The sequence below is a fragment of the Aythya fuligula genome, chromosome W (assembly GCF_009819795.1).
Source record: "Aythya fuligula isolate bAytFul2 chromosome W, bAytFul2.pri, whole genome shotgun sequence".
In the NCBI taxonomy this organism is placed as follows: domain Eukaryota; kingdom Metazoa; phylum Chordata; class Aves; order Anseriformes; family Anatidae; genus Aythya; species Aythya fuligula.
The window spans coordinates 939,414-955,591 of record NC_045594.1 but is presented as its reverse complement, the minus strand read 5'-3'; the positions used below and the strand labels follow the sequence as shown (position 1 = coordinate 955,591).

At 49.0% G+C, this 16,178-nt stretch overlaps 1 protein-coding gene across 2 annotated transcripts in view; it reads right to left on the bottom strand.

The window, feature by feature from the left end:
• LOC116501254 (protein FAM219A-like) overlaps nt 1-8,855 on the bottom strand; it is a 138,855-nt gene extending 130,000 nt beyond the window's left edge. For both annotated transcript variants that reach the window (XM_032206775.1, XM_032206776.1), the window contains exon 1: nt 8,640-8,855. In XM_032206775.1, coding sequence (XP_032062666.1) covers nt 8,640-8,699 — 60 coding nt within the window. In that variant the 5' untranslated portion in view covers nt 8,700-8,855. The remainder of the gene's footprint in view (nt 1-8,639) is intronic.
• Nucleotides 8,856-16,178: the final 7,323 nt, after the last annotated feature.

Genomic DNA, 16,178 nt, shown 5'->3' with positions numbered 1-16,178 from the left:
TGATATTAAGCATTAGGAGTAAACAAGACCCCAGGTAAATTAGTATATTAATTAATTTGAAGGGGCAGGTATTTTGGGGATGGAAGTCAAGCACAACCAGTATCCAAGACAGGAAATCAGAATCAAAGCCATTCCAATATTATAGAAAGATGTCACGTGTTCCAGAAGGAATGTGTACTGAGTTGTGCCATAATATCAAGACATGCAGAATAATACATCTTGCAGAGATGTGAAACACTGGGCCTTGACTTGCCAGTGTTGATCCACGGTCTGTAGGCCATCCCGTCCATTTCTCTGCAGCAAATCCCTCTCGTTAAGTCCTGCACTGAACCTTTTCTTGGTCAGCATTAGTACGCAGCAGTTCTCATAATCCATGTTTGCAGAGGTCAAGCAGAATCAAGACAGCTTGCCTGACTCAGTGTTGCTTATCCAAACAGGCTGAAGAGAGAAGGAAATGACTGGCCACCTTCCTACCTCCACATCATTGCAACTGATGAGAAGGGTAGGGAAATCACAACAGAGCTGGCCAGCCCAACAAACGCTTATCTGCTCCGCAACACAACCCCTGACCAACCCCATTATTAGCTGGAAGCAACTTGCAGCAACCAGAGATCCCAGCAGGCTTTGTCAGAGCAAGTGATGCTCCACACAACTCCAGTTAGGGGCAGCCCCTAGCCTTGTACTAAGACACCAACATAACCCTTAGCTGGACATGAGACAAGGTTCCCCTTCCAGACACATTTGAACTTTAAGGATTTGGGCAAAAAGTCATAGCTGGGCCAAGTACTCTACCCCTGCTCAGTGATTACAATACTATTAGTGTCATGATGCACACTCTGTGAGCACCACCACAAAGGCTGAGGTTGGCAGGAACCTCTGGAGGTCACCTGCTCCAAGCCCCAGCTCAAGCTCAAGCAGTACCACCCTGAGACAGCTGCTCAGGAGGCTTTTGACATCTCCCAGGAGGTAGACTTGTGCTTCTGCTTGGCAAAAATATAATCATAGAATATCCCAAGTTGGAAGGGACCCATAAGGATCATCAAGTCCAACTCCTGGCACCACACAGGTCTGCCCAAAAGTTTAGACCATGTGCCTAAGTGAACAGTCCAAACGCTTCTTAAATTCAGACAGGCTTGGTGCAGTGACTACTTCACTGGGGAGCCTGTTACAGTGTACAACCACCCTGCCAGTGAAGAACCTTTTCCTGATGCCTAAACTTCCCCGCCTCAGCTTAACACCATTCCCGCAGGTCCTATCACTGGTGTTTACAAAGAATAGGTCACCTGCCTCTCCACTCGCCCTCGCGAGGAAGTTGTAGACTGCAATGAGGTCCCCCCTCAGCCTCCTCTTCCCCAGGCTGAACAGGCCAAGTGACCTCATCCGCTCCTCATACATCTTCCCCTCTAGGCTCTTCACCATCTTTGTCACCCTCCTCTGGACACTCTCCAACAGTTTAATGTCCTTTTTGTACTGTGGTACTCAGAACTGCATACAGTACTCGAGGTCAGGCCGGACCAGCGCAGAGTAGAGTGGGACAATCACTTCCCTTGACTGACTAGCGATGCCGTGCTTGATGCATCCCAGGATACGGTTGGCCCTCCTGGCTGCCAGGGCACACTGCTGGCTCATATTCAACTTGCTGTCAACCACGACCCCCAGATCCCTCTCTGCGGGGCTGCTCTCCAGCATCTCATAAAGCCAGAGTTGCCCCGTCCCAGGTGCAGGACCCGGCACTTACTTTTGTTAAATTTCATGTGGCTGGTGTTTGCCCAGCTCTCTAATCTGCCCAGGTCTCTCTGCAAGGCCTTTCCACCCTCATCCGAGTCCACAACTCCTCCAAGTTTGGTGTCATCAGCAAATTTGCTCAGGACACCTTCTAGTCCTACATCCAAATCATTTATAAAAACACTGAAGAAGACTGGCCCTAAAACGGAGCCTTGGGAGACCCCACTAGTGACCATCCACCAGCCAGATGTGGCCTCATTTACCACAACCCTTTGAGCCCTGCCTGTCAGCCAATTGCTCACCCATCGGATGATATTTTTGTTAAGTTGTACGCTGGACATTTTGTCCAGTAGGATCCTACGGGAAACCATGTCAAAAGCCTTGCTGAAGTCCAAAAAGATCACATCAGCTGGTTTCCCTTGGTCAACCAGACGGGTGATCTTATCATACAAGGAAATCAGATTTGTTAGGCAGGACCTACCCCTCATGAACCCATGTTGGCTGGGACCAATGACTGCATTGTCCTGCAGGTGCACTTCAATAACTTCAAGAATCATCTTCTCCATAATTTTACCAGGCACTGACGTGAGACTGACAGGCCTGTAGTTGCTAGAATCTTCTTTCTTACCCTTCTTAAGAATTGGCACAACATTTGCCACCTTCCAGTCTACTGGGACCTCTCCAGATTCCCAAGGTCGTTGAAAAATAATTGAGAGAGGTCCTGCGATGACATCAGCCAGCTCTTTAAGCACCCTGGGATGAATCCCATCCGGACCCATGGACTTGTATGGATCCAGGTGGAGCAGCAAATCCCGCACGCGTTCAGGGTCGGTTGGGAGTTTGTCATTCCCACCGTCATAGTCCTCCCACTCAGGGCACCCTGGGTCCTGAAGCTCATAATCAGTGTTGAAGACAGAGGCGAAGAAGGCATTAAATGTCTCTGCCTTGCCTATGTCTGTGAGGAGACCTTCCCCATCAAGTAGTGGACCTATGTTTTCTTTGGTCCTCCTTTTTCTGTTCACATACCTAAAAACCCTTTTTTATTGTCTCCCACAGACATGGCCAGCTTCAACTCTAGTTGAGCTTCGGCCACACGAATTTTCTCCCTACAAACACGAACAGCATCCCTGTATTCCTTCCTCATCGCCTGACCCTGCTTCCAGCAGCCGTACACTTTCTTTTTTTGCCTAAGCTCCAGTAGAAGATCCCTGGTCAGCCAGGCCAGCCTTCTGCCCCACCTGTCTGACTTCTGATATTTTGGAGTTGCCTGATCCTGTGCTTTTAGGAGGCAGTGCTTAAAGACTGATGAGCCTTGATGGACACCAATGCCTTCAAAAGCAGTTTCCCAGGGGACCTTGCTGACTAGTTTCCTGAGCAGCCTGAAGTCTGCTTTCCCCATATCCAGGGCTGAAGTTTTGGTGACAGTTTTCCTTGTCACCATAAATCCTAAACTCAACCACTTCATGGTCACTATGACTGAGATGGCCACCAATTGCCATGTCTCCCACAAGACCCTCTCTGTTCTCTAGCAACAGATCTAGGAGGGCACCTTTCCTAGTTGGCTCCCTTAGCACCTGCACCAAGAAGTTATCATCGAGGTACTTTATGAACCTCCTGGACTTGCTCATGTCGGCCGTGTGGTGATCCCAGTTGACGTCTGGCAAGTTCAAGTCCCCCATAAGGACAAAGGGACTTGATCTCGATGCATCTCTTAGTTCTACAAAGAATAATTCATCGGCGTTGTCATCTTGGCCATGTGGTCTGTAAGAGGCTCCCACAATGACATCCCCTTTATTTGTTCATCCCTTAATCCTTACCCAGAGGCTCTCAACTTTGCCATCCCCAACTTGAAGTTCCACACAGTCCAGCCCATGCTTCACATACATCATCACCCCGTCACCTTGCCTACCCTGCCTGTCCCTCCTGAAGAGCCTGTAACCATCTACTGCAGTACATCAGCCACAGGACTCATCCCACCAGGTTTCGCTTATGCCAGTGATGTCATAGCTGTGGGACTGGGCCAAGACATCTAGCTCATTCATTCTATTCCTCATACTGCGCGCGTTTGTGGAGAAGCACTTCAAATGCACCCCCCTACACGCAGCACCTTATGGAGCCGACCGAAGGACCTCACTGGCACACAGTCCCTGATTCTAGTGCACCATCCCTTAGCTCATCACCAGCATGCCTGGTTTTATCCCCTTCCCCCTTCGACTCTAGTTTAAAGCCCTATCTAGCAGCCCTGCCAGCTCCTGAGCAAAAATCCTTACCCCTCTCTGAGAGAGGGGCATCCCATCTGGTGACAGCAGGCCTGGTGTCACTTAGACCTTCCTGTGATTGACAAACCCAAAGTTCTGCCGGTTGCACCAGTCCCAAAGCCACGCATTAATGTGATGAGGCTGCCTGTCAGCGGCAATGCCCCCTATCGGAAGGACAGAGGCAAACACAACCTGTGCCCCTGATCCTTTAAGTAGTCGCCCCAAAGCCCTGAAGTCCCTTTTGAATGCTCTCAGACTTCTCCTAGCTACCTCATCACTACCAGACTGAAAGATCAGTAACGGGTAGTAGTTGGTGGGCCATACCAGGCGCTTGACTTTCTTAACGAAGTCTCTCACTCACCTGAGCCCCAGAGAGACGACAGACTTCCCTGTGGGTTGGGTCCAGTCAGCATATTGGGCCCTCTGTCCCTTTCAAAACAGAGTCCCCCATGACAATAACCCTTCTTTCTTTTTTGACAGATGATGTAGCAATGCGGGGGGTAGGTTGCCTTGCCTTAGGCACCCTCTCCAACTGGGACAGGCTTTCATCTACTTCGTTGTTCTGACTATGGTGTTCTAGAGCCTCATACCTGTACATAAGGGTAGATGGGAAGGTGAGGTGGGCAGGGACAGGGCTCGCCTACCACCCTGAACAGGAACCTGCCTCCATTCCCCCCCTTGGCCCCCACTGCTGACCAGAGCCGAGCCAATAAGCGATGTTGTTTTGCGCCTCTGTGAGAGCATATTTAAGATGGAAAAAAACACTGTGCCACACAGCAGCTGGGAGAGTGAGAGGAGTGAGGAACAGCCTTGCAGGCGCCAAGGTCAGTGGAGAAGGAGGGGGAGAGGTGCTCCAGGCGCCGGAGCAGAAGTCCCCTGCGGCCTGTGGTGAGGACCATGGTGAAGCAGGATGTCCCCCTGCAGCCCATGGACTACCACGGTGGAGCAGGGTTCCATGCTGCAGCCCGTGGAGGAGACCACGGTGGCCCTGCACCGACAGAGGCTGCCGCCTGTGGAAGACCCCTGCCAGAACAGATTCTGGGCCGGACCTGTAGACCATGGAGAGAAGACCACGCAGGAGCAGGTGACCTGGCAGGAGCTGCTGCCCATGGGGGACCCAGGTTGGAGCAGTTTGCTCCTGAGGGATGGACCCCGTGGTACGGACCCATATCTGGAGCAGTTCTGGAAGAGCTGCTGCCTGTGGGAAGCCCACGCCAGATCAGTTCATCAAGGACTGTATCCCGTGTGTGGGACCCCACAGCACAGGGGACGAGAGTGACCTAGAAGGAGCGGCAGAGAAGAAGCGCTGTAGACTGACCATAATCCCCATTCCCCCGCACCGCTCAGGGGGAGGAGGTGGAAGAGGGTGGATGGGGAGGGAAGGTGCTTTTGGTTTCTTTCCTTTGTTTCTCACTTCTCTAGCTTGTTAGTAATAGGCAATAAATCCTACTGTCTCCCTATGCCGAGTCGGTTTTGCCCGTTACAATAATTACTGCGTGATCTTCTCGTCCTTATCTCAACCTTTGAGCCCTTTTCATCATATTTTCTCCCCATTCCTCTTTGAGGCAGGGAGTGAGAGAGCGGCTGTGGTGGAGCTTGGCTGCCCACTCGAGCGGAACCACGACACCTAGGTTTCCTCCTGCTGCCTGGTGGGATGAGGGAACTTTTGTCTTCTGCGTAGCAGGAGGCACCTGTGCTGCGGCAGGCTCCTGAGTCTGTCTCAGAGAGGGTAGAGTACACCTCCACCAGTCAATTTCCTGCTCTGAATCCCTGAGGCTCCTGAGCCTGCTCACCTCCTCCCAAAGCTCCACTACCTGGCTGAGCAGCTCTTCAACTCGGGCACACCTCCCACAGGCATACCCCTCGCTGCTGCTGTCATATACCAACAGGAGACTCAGGCACACCCTGCAGCCCAAGACCTGAACGGTGGTGTGTTTCCCCGAGCCCTCCATCTGAGTAGTCACATCGGTGACTGTGGCTGGAGAGGCCGCAAGAGATGTGGAGGTCATGGCTTTCTGCCTAGTTGATACCATGGCCAGGTTCCTCGCAAGCAGGTTACAAGTACGGATGGGAAAGACTGCTGTGAAAGAGTGGCGAGGTGCCCTGTCTGCACAAACTGACGCACCACACCCTTCTGACACACCACACCCTGGTCACTCATGCTCCCTAGGGGCTGCTTTTGATCAGCCATGGAGGGGGCACTGCTGGCTCTGCCTACACCTTGTCAGCCTCCCTCACGAGGGTTGCCAGGTCCTAGCAGCTACCTTGGCTGCTTCAAGTGGCCTCGATGCTGGAAATAAAAACCCTGCCCATCTCAATCCCCCGTTCCACTGCAGAACGCATCTGCCCTGGAGCTGATTGCCTCAGCAAGTGGATCAATTTATACATACAAGTAGGGCATAGAACAAGTCTACATCAGCTTGTATAGATTTTTTTTCCCCCCAACACAAGAGTTAAAAGCTACAGAAACAAAGAACCACCTACATTTTCACTATTTATTAACTCTGTCACCTCTGACAGACAACTGAACAATAATGCCAGTATTGGTGGCAGGTGTGGATACTTATAGGATTAGAAAGGCTTCAGACTACATTCTGAGAATGGCTTTCCTTAAGCATTTACCAGCTGTACCTCTCTCTTAAATTTTAGGAGTTCTGGCTCTCAGGTTACACCTGGAAAACGAGATTCTACAGACCGCTGTCCCTGGGACCATGTGGAATTTGAATCTTTTCCACTGAGGGGGGAAAAAAAAAGTCCTGAGATGCACAGGTTATTTTGTACTTAAAAACATGAAATGGGGTAAGGAGGGAGGGGGGGGAAGAAAAATGGGACAAGCAGTAGCTACCATAGAACAACAAGGCAGCATGGGGCAGAATTGGGCCACACAAGCCAACTGCTACGAACCCTAGTCAGCTTCTGAACTGCAAGGAGCCTTGCAAGCACCAGTGCCTGCGTGCCAGGTGCTGACCAGGAGCTACAAGCAGGTGGTGCCACTGGAAATGCTGTACCAGACTAGATCTGCCCTACTCCTGAGACTGACGCCAGCATTTCCAGGCACGTGGAAGAATCCCCCACCATCCACTTGCTGCAGCAGTCCCTCGCATGCACACATTTTCACTATGAACTTCGTTTAAAAAAAAAAACACAGAAACCCTGAATCATAGGGGGGAAAAAAAAAAAAAAAAAAAGAAAAACTTTAGCTGTGTTCGGAGGTTTTTTTTTTAAACAAACAAACAAAAAAAAAAAACGTGTGAAATTCCACTGTGAAACTTTCATAATTTTGGCAGCTGAGGACGGGAAGGAAGCCTTCTTAAGCTTATTACCATTGCTGCATGATATAACATCTTACCCTGAGACAGCAGGGCTGGACTAAGTCACCTCTTCAGGTTCTGCCCACTCTGTGTCTCCACAAACATGTGCTGCATAAGTACCATTTCCATCCCTCTACTATTACGGGATTTTATTAGGCATAAGAAATCCCAACTGCTTTAGGAAGTATTCAAGAGTTCTGGGTTTTTTTTGGTCTGCCAATGACTTTTCTAAACTTGCTCGTCTGAATACTATGCCTACTGCCTTCACCAGCAGGTATAACAGGGCCAGCCTCACCATGCTCAACAAAAACGCACAGTAAGCATGCAAGTTCTCAGCATCTCGTAGGGACAGTTCTCTTCCCATCACAAAGGTTACAGACTAAAATATCAAACCATTAAAAAAAAAAAAAAAAGAAAGAAAGAATCAGCCTGAAACTATTTCCATGATTTGTCACCAAAGCGTTTTCTTGTCACTGGGAGGTAATCAGTTTGGAGACCAGCATAGTAAAGCCCTCCTGTTCGCAAGCCAATTATTGTGTTCTCAGTTTTTATTTAGCTGATAAACATTAGTTGCCACAAAAAACAAGGTACACACACCAACTCTAGACAGCCAACAGCTCAATACACCACAAGCCTCAGGAGCACCTTCAGGGCTAACATGAACCTGCCACTAACAGTCTTGCTCCCGCTGCCAGGAGATCTGTACAGGCATTTCAGTCAAGTCCATCATACCTCTCCAAGCAGTTCACCCCATACAACCAGGTGCTGGGATGGGATCTGCTTCCTCCAGGTGCCAACAGGAGCTGGTGCATTGAAGCCACCTGCCTTGACCATGATGCCAACAGGTCATGAGTTTTGAGGAGGCAGGGAAGAAAGGGAGGAAAATGGGGAAGGAGAGAGGAAGGCAAGGAAGGAGGAGAGAAAGATGCAGGACCTTTACCAGGCAGGATGTAGGGCCAGACACCCACCCTAATGCTTGCACATAGCTGGGACACATGCCAGAAGCAAGCCCTTGGCCCCAGAGTAAGGCCAGCCACACACATGTAGGAAGCCATTGGCTACCAGGCAGCCAACTGGCAACGCCCGGGGCTGGCCATACCTCCTTCCCACCCACCCATCCACCCACTGAGTGTAGGCGAGCCACAACGGGGGTGTGGGGAACCACATTTTGTGGTGGCCACCGCCCCCCCATACCCTCTGCCATGACACAGCAGGGGACAGCCACTATGTTACAGCCCCGAGGCCAGCCTCCGCCACCGTTTTCCCCTCCCTAACCCCAATCCCGCTCCCGTTCCCGCAGGAGAGATAGCAGCCAAGCTCCACTACGTCCCCGCCCGCCGCTCACCAGTAGCTGCATCTCTGCGCGCACAGCAGGCACCTGGAACCGGTCTATCTCCTCCATCATGGTGACGGCAGGGAGGGAGGAAGAGCAGGAGGACACAGCAGAAAAACAAAAACTCCCGACTCCTCGCTCACACACACACCAACGCCCACCGCAACCTCATCACCGCCGTGACACAGCCACGCAGCTTCCGGGCTCACCACCGCCGTCGCCCCCTTCATTTGCATATTCATGAGAACGGGGGTGCAGTGGGCGGAGCCAGAGCGCGTAATAGCTCGGCAAGGGGAGATAGTTCGACTGCAGCGCTTTCGGCGCGTTTCCATGGCTATTGGAGTCAACTTCCGGTGGAGAGGAGGCCGGGATGGAGGACTGCCATGCCGGCTAAGGCGGGTGACAGACAGCGGCAGGTAGGGGGCAGGGCGACGCCGCGAAGACGACACCAAACACGGACCCGTGACGTCACCACCGCATCCCTAACGCTCCGTGCCCACATTCCCGTGTCCCCAATCAGCAGCACCTCCGCTATGCCTCTGTCACTGTCACATCACAGCGTCAGAAAAAAAAAAAAAACAAACAAGAGGGAACGGGAGGACATGCTCCAGTTTCCGGAGACGAAGCCCTCCCACAGCCCATAGAGAGGCCCTTGGTGGAGGCTGTGTTATGTCCTTACCTCCTTGGGAAACTGACCAAACACCACAGCAAATATACCAAAACGTCTAGACTGTTACTTAGATAATGCCTACATCCTCTTTCCCTGCTCATTCAACTTCAAACAGCTCTGTCAAACACTACATACCACAACTTTAACACCTTCAACAACCCTTTTAACACTTCTTTCTATCTTTCTCCAGCCTGTATTTTCACCAAAGGCTCCGTCAGGGGCCAACTTAATTCCATACTTTTTTTTTTTTCCCTCCAGGATGCTGAAACAACATATCAATATAGCATATTTCATCCCATTTTCCTTCTTTCCTCCTTCTTCCACTCCAGATATTCCTATTTGAAGTGGCCAACCTGACCACACTTAAAACATCTTATCAAAGCCCATCCCTGCTAGGATTCAGGCTGCAACACAGGTAGCTTTCCTTGCCTGCCATTCCTTCATCTCTCTTCCTCTCCTTTCCATCCTGGCCCTGACTCCCCCTGAAGATTTTCTTCCTTTCTCCAACCCTCTGCCTCACTGCCTGGTGCACTGTGAATACCATTAGTTTCGCTCTCTGTCTTTCCTTCTTATCTCCCCTCCTGACATACACATTCTGGGCCTCCCTCAGGTGGGCCCCCAGTGACTGTTCACTACATCCCCCCACCTTCTGGAGCTCTTTCTGTGTATCTGGCCAGGCTTTAATCACACAATGAACTTTCAAGAGCCCTTGGGATAGTGGGTCCTCAGGTCTCATCCCCAAGTACTTTCTCATTCTGACCCCAAGTCTCTCATATGATTTCTGTGTTGCACATTATTATTATTCCAACCAGGATCGGCAAGTGGGTGCTCTGCCGATATTACCCCTCGTCCTGGAGGATGAGCTCTTTCCCATTCTTGTATAGCAGCTCTCCTCCTGATCATTCCCCTTTTTTCCCCTATAAACAACATACTTAGTATAGACATCATTACCCCCCCAAAAAAAAGTATAAATTAGGTCCTAGGAACTGGTCTAATAGTTCAGCTAGCCTGATGGGGTCCTCAATTAAAGACTTCATCTCCTTCTTAAAACCCCTAACACCTCTCTGCCAGTAAGGAGGAGGGGGTAGTTCACCTAAGAGGATACACAGTGTTAGTACTGTTAGTATCAGGGAAGGCAAAACTCTCAATCTCTCTTCTATCTTGTTCTAATTCTTAACAGAGCCTAGAGTACGCTCTTCTCTAGGGACAGTGTTAATTGCAGTCCCTGTCTCCCTTCCTGGAGTGACTGCTGCTGCCGCCGGTGCAATATTTGGATTATAGGGAGCATAACTTGGCTCCTTCTCCGAAAAAGGAATCTTATTGTTTACATATAAAGTTAAAGCCTGAGTTTTCATCAGACCCATATTTTGTCCAAAATACTGTTGTTTCCTTAATTGGCTCTTTTGTCCAGACTGATACACAATATTTTTATTCTTTTTCTTTTTTTTTCATTTTCTTCTTTTATCATTTCCTCTTCTTTTGAGATTATTTTTCCAATTTCTTATCATTCTTCAAGAAGAACTATTGGTAGGCACTCCCCCAGGGATATCTCCCTGTCCCCTTGGAACTCATATTTCCCATTTTTCCTAGCACATGTCAGTGTGCTGCTACAGAAATTGACCTCCTGCAGGGTATCACACACTAACGTTCCGATTCTGGAAAATGGGGGTGTACTGCCAAGCACTATACCGTGCAAGTGGTACCGTACACCAAATTTCTCGAGACTCTTCCTTTCTCTTTCTTATGTCACACTCTCTTATCCGTCTCTGGCCGCGCCACTCGCGGAGCTATGGAACTATGGATCTGTCCTGGTTTCAGCTAGGATAGAGTTAATATTCCTCCTAGTAGCTGGTAGGGTACTATGTTTTGGATTAGGATGAGAAGAATGCACAGGATGGCATCCAGGTGGGTTTTGAGTATCTCCAGAGAAGGAAATTCCACAACCTCTCTGGGCAACCTGTTCCAGTGCTCTGTCACCCTCACAGTGAAGTGCCCTCACAGCCCCTGAGAATCCAGCTTTCAGGCATCCTTACGCCATGCCAGCACTTAGCAAAGGGGGCTTCCTTACCAGGGCAGGAAGGAAGGAGGAAGTAAAACTATTTGATCTTTGTGCAGGGAGACGGGGGTTAGAATAGTTGGTCCAGAAGCACCCCAAAGCAACAACAACCGGAATGCATACCAGAATACCGTAACTGACCAGGGAAAGCTGAAGGTAAGAAAGAAGGACAGGCATGAGGGCTTGTTGCAGGAAGCACGGCCGAAAGCACAACAGACACCAGTAGAGTCAGATCATGCTCCATCTTATTGCCCGAATAGCCTAACTTTTATAGTGAACTTAACAGGGGCGGACAGTGTCTCACACAAGATTATTGGTCAAAAGCACTCAGACAAACAACTACAAGAAAACAACCCCACCTGCAAGAAAACAACCCCCTTGTGATTAGCAGTCACATAGACCTTGTCCTTGAAGCCAGCTACTGGTAACAATATTTTTCTGAATTCCTCAATTGGGCGATGTGGGAACACTGTCATGGGAACTTCTCATAGTTGCCCTGGTAGCTTGGTTTGCTCAGCTACAGCAAGCCATGGGATTTTTGCTGTTTCAAAAAATCCCTCAACGATTCCCCCCTTTTTTTTTTTCTTTTTTTGAGCAAACCATGCCCAATATAACATTTTTGCAAGTAACCCTTTAACCACATTTATCACAATACCACATGCAATGATGATTGACACCACAGCAAACGGAATCCTTAATCCCTCTTTGACTAATCCCAGTAACCATCTATGCATTGTTTCTAACAAATCAGTGAACCATTGATTGAAAGGATTGATACCATATTGAATCTTTCTCATGTGCTCTTTCAGGAAAGTAATGGATTTGTGAATTGACTCATTATGATCAAAAAGGTTTAAACAGTACATTCCCTTAAAGTCCTCACACCCATTCCTTTGAGCCAAAAACAAGTAGTCAATAGCAGCTTGATCCTGTAAAGTACATGTCGCAGACTATTTTGATCTGGTAACATCTCCTCAAGTATCTCTGTCGTGGCATAGGCTTGCTTTTCGGCCCAGCATACCAATTTTTCTAAATTGTTACCTGCGGCCGCAGATGCCACTCCAGGCACTAAAATTGCCAATGCCGCTCTAGCTGCAACCCCACACAATTCAACATTATCATTGCAATCCGGTGCAAGCAATGCCCACTTATGTCTGGTGATCTCACGCAATTGTAACAAGCTAGAAGCAAATACAGTGAGTTTATCTAAGTAACATGGGCATCTGATAGCATTTGCAGGGATACCTTGCCAGGCCCTATCCCCACAAATCAGAAAAACATCAGGAGGTAAGGCCAAAGCTGTACAATTGTTCCAAACACTGTAGTTGTTACCCCTTGTCTCCGTGCCATAAACCCCTAAACCCTGCTTAGCAGCGTCATTGTAATCACAGGTGTTATAAATTAGACCACACAATTTACTGGTCTATTGAAATTATTTTATTAATCAAGTAAGCAGACACAAGCAAAACAGCGCTGGGCGGCTGGGGGGTCTCTGCTCCACCACAGCACGCAACTTCCCCTTTCCAGTGTCGCTGTTTTATAGCATTGAAGTTCCGGCTTGTCGAGACTTGTCGAGACCTGTCGAGACCTGTCGACTTGTCGAGACCTGTCCTGAGATTGCGCAGTCTGTTGTTGGGGGTCGTTGTTCTTCCTCCGGTGATCATGCGTTGTGCTTGTGTTCAGGTGGGGTCAAAACAGGATGTCTTGCTTTGTCCCCATGTTACAATGCCGTGAGTTGTGAAACCTTATCTCCTCAGTAGATTCTTTAAATTCTCAAGGACAATGAACAAACCCCTACTAATTTATCACAACAGGTGTTATTTGTATTTCTGTACCCGTATGGCCCTTTCCAGGTTCCTGTAGCAGGATTCATCTGATAGCCACAGCTACATTCACATTTGTAGCCACCTTTCAGGTTGATACAGATTTTACTACAGATACCAGGGTTTTGGCATTCATCAATATCTCCACAGTTTCTCTTGTCTACAAACTCAAACCCAGCTGGACAGTCACATTCATAGCCAATGTTGCATTCCTTCAGGGGCTCATCACCCCAGTCCTTGCAGTCTCTCTGCTGGTTACACACTTTATTGATATCTATGCATTCTCCACTTCTGCACTTGAATTTGCCAGGTCCAGAGCACTGAATAACATTGTTACAGTTGGCTTCATCAGTGCCATTCAGACAGTCTCTCACACCACTGCACTGCCTACTCCATGGACACAGTTCCCATCTTCACATCTGAACTGGTCTGGCCTGCAGGTCTGAGAAGGGCAGTTAATTTCATCACTTCCATCCTTGCAATCAGGATCTCTGTCACAGTCTTTTTCACCATCACATTTCCAGGACACTGGGATACACTGAGTTGACTGAGGACCACAGCTGATTTCATTTACCCGGCATGTTCTCATATGACATAGATCAGCACTCTCATCAGACCCATTTTCACAGTCCGGATCCCCACTGACCCCCACTGATCCCCACTGCCATCTGTTTGGCACACACTGACCACTGTTGCACACAAAGTCAGATTCAGCACACGTCTTCTTCACACAAGCACTCTCATCACTGCCATCTGAGCAGTCTTCACATTTTGCTCTAGCACCGTCGGCAGCAGTGCACAGGCCGGCGAGGGCGAGCAGCAGGCAGAGTGCCCCACAGCGCAGCAACGCCTACCGCCGCCCCGCACCTGTGTCACTTATACTACTCCTATTACCCATGCTGTTAGTGTCAGTGGCATCCTCCTGGTACCGTTTCTGTCTTTGTCGCCCCTTACTCTCCCCCTTTTCTTTTTGCCACTGACCATTCACCACAAATGGATGAGACACATGATTACTAGTTAGGAAAGAGAGTGTAACATCTGTTATAAGGCTGCAGGCAGTGCCAGCTGCAACCTTAGAAGCGGATTGTGAAAGAGCCTGCCGGTGGTCATTTGGCAGTGTAATCTGTGTCTCTGCACTCCTGCCCCGCAATAGAGCTAAGTCATCATTAGTAATCCGTAGCATGTGGCAACCCCACGGAATCTTATCCAGAAACATAGTTATAACACCGATCTGGGGACGAATAGTCTTTTTTGCATTGCAAGATAAACCTCTTATAAAAAGAATGCCAGAGAGAAGCAGCACAGCCGCTGCTGCCTCCATGGTTACGTCAGACAGGCTGCAGGGTCCTGATGTCCGCCCCTCTGCTATGTGCCGACTCGCCACACGGTGAGGGTCGGCTGCCGTTGTCCACTGACGCCTCTGGTCTCCAATAGCAACTTGATCTCGGATGTCCCGCATCGCACCGCGATTACTTCAATTTCCCGCGTTTTACGCGGCTCCGTTTCCCGCGTCACCCCGCGGTTCTGTTTCCCGCGTCCCCCTGTGGGAATAGAAATGTTTTTGCAGTTACCTTGTTTAGAAGGAGGGAATGCGGTACTGAGATATGCTTACAGTGATAAGAAAGCTTAGCAGGCGACCTTGTAGAATGCAGACAAACAGACTCCTTAGGACAATTAGGTGAAAATCACGGTGTCAAGTCAAGTCAGATAAGTGAAGAAACATTACCACTTCAAGCAGTAAAAATGTCAAAAGAAATTTGAAATGTAACAGGCCGGCAACTGAAGGCCATGCATTGTTTGTGAAGCATCAGATAGATTGTGAACCTGGATTACCCACTCAGTGGGGAAACAGGGGAGGGTCCTGCCATCAAAAGGTATATAAACTGTGTTTTGGAACTAGTAGATGCGCTCTCTCCTGCTTGTGGGGCGCCCGCCATTGCAATCGTGAATAAATTACTACTTCACTGAGATCCTGACCTGAGCCTAAGTTATTGGCTATGGAGTGTTTCTCACAATTTGGGGGCTCGTCCGGGATCCAGTCACCTACTGGGGAGCCCCACCGCCGCAGCAGCAGGAAGGCATGCCCCGCTGATTTCAGCGGTCCTGTGCATCGACGGTGGCGGTTCTGCGGAAAGCTGACAGAGGGCCCGAGACTGGTTAAAGAGGCAGGATCCGTGAAGTAGTGGGGAAAGGAAGAAGGTAGGCACTCCGGGTTTTTAAGAATCGATCCGGTAACTCTGTGCACAGACCAAGGTAAGAAATATTAAGTATTGCCTTGGGGGTCGGGTGATCTGGTGTATGGTAAGCCCTTGCACGGGGAAGTGCTGGCACTACACCAGGGGAATCTGGTGTACGGTAATCCTTGCACGGGGAAGTGCTTGGAAGTACACCAGGGAATCTGGTAAACTCATAGGTGTGCGGTAACGCTGGCACAGGGAAGTGCTTTGCGGTACACCCCCATCTTTCAGTACGTTGATGTGTGGTACACTGCAGAAGGGAAAATTCTGTAGCACATACTGGCGAGGGTTAGGAAAGATGGGAAATATGAGTTCCAGGGGACAGGGAGATATCCCTGGGGGAGTGCCTACTAATAGTTCTTCCTGAAGAATGATAAGAAATTGGAAACATAATCCCCAAATTAGAGGGATTGTAAAAGAAAAATAATTTAAAAATAATTTAAAAAGGTTAAATATTGTGTATCAGTCCGGACAAAAGAACCAATTAAGGAAACAGCAGTATTTTGGCCAAAATACGGGTCTGATGAAAATTCAGGCTTTAAATTTATGTGTAAACAATAAGATTCCTTTTTCGGAGAAGGAGCCAAGTTATGCTCCCTATAATCTTAATATTGAACTGGTGGCAGCAGCAGTCACTCCAGGAAGGGAGATAGGGACTGTAATTAACACTGTCCCTAGAGAAGGATCGTACTCTAGGCTCTGGCAAGAATTAGAACAAGGTAGAAGATATATTGAGAATTTTGCCTTCCCTGATACTAATAGTAC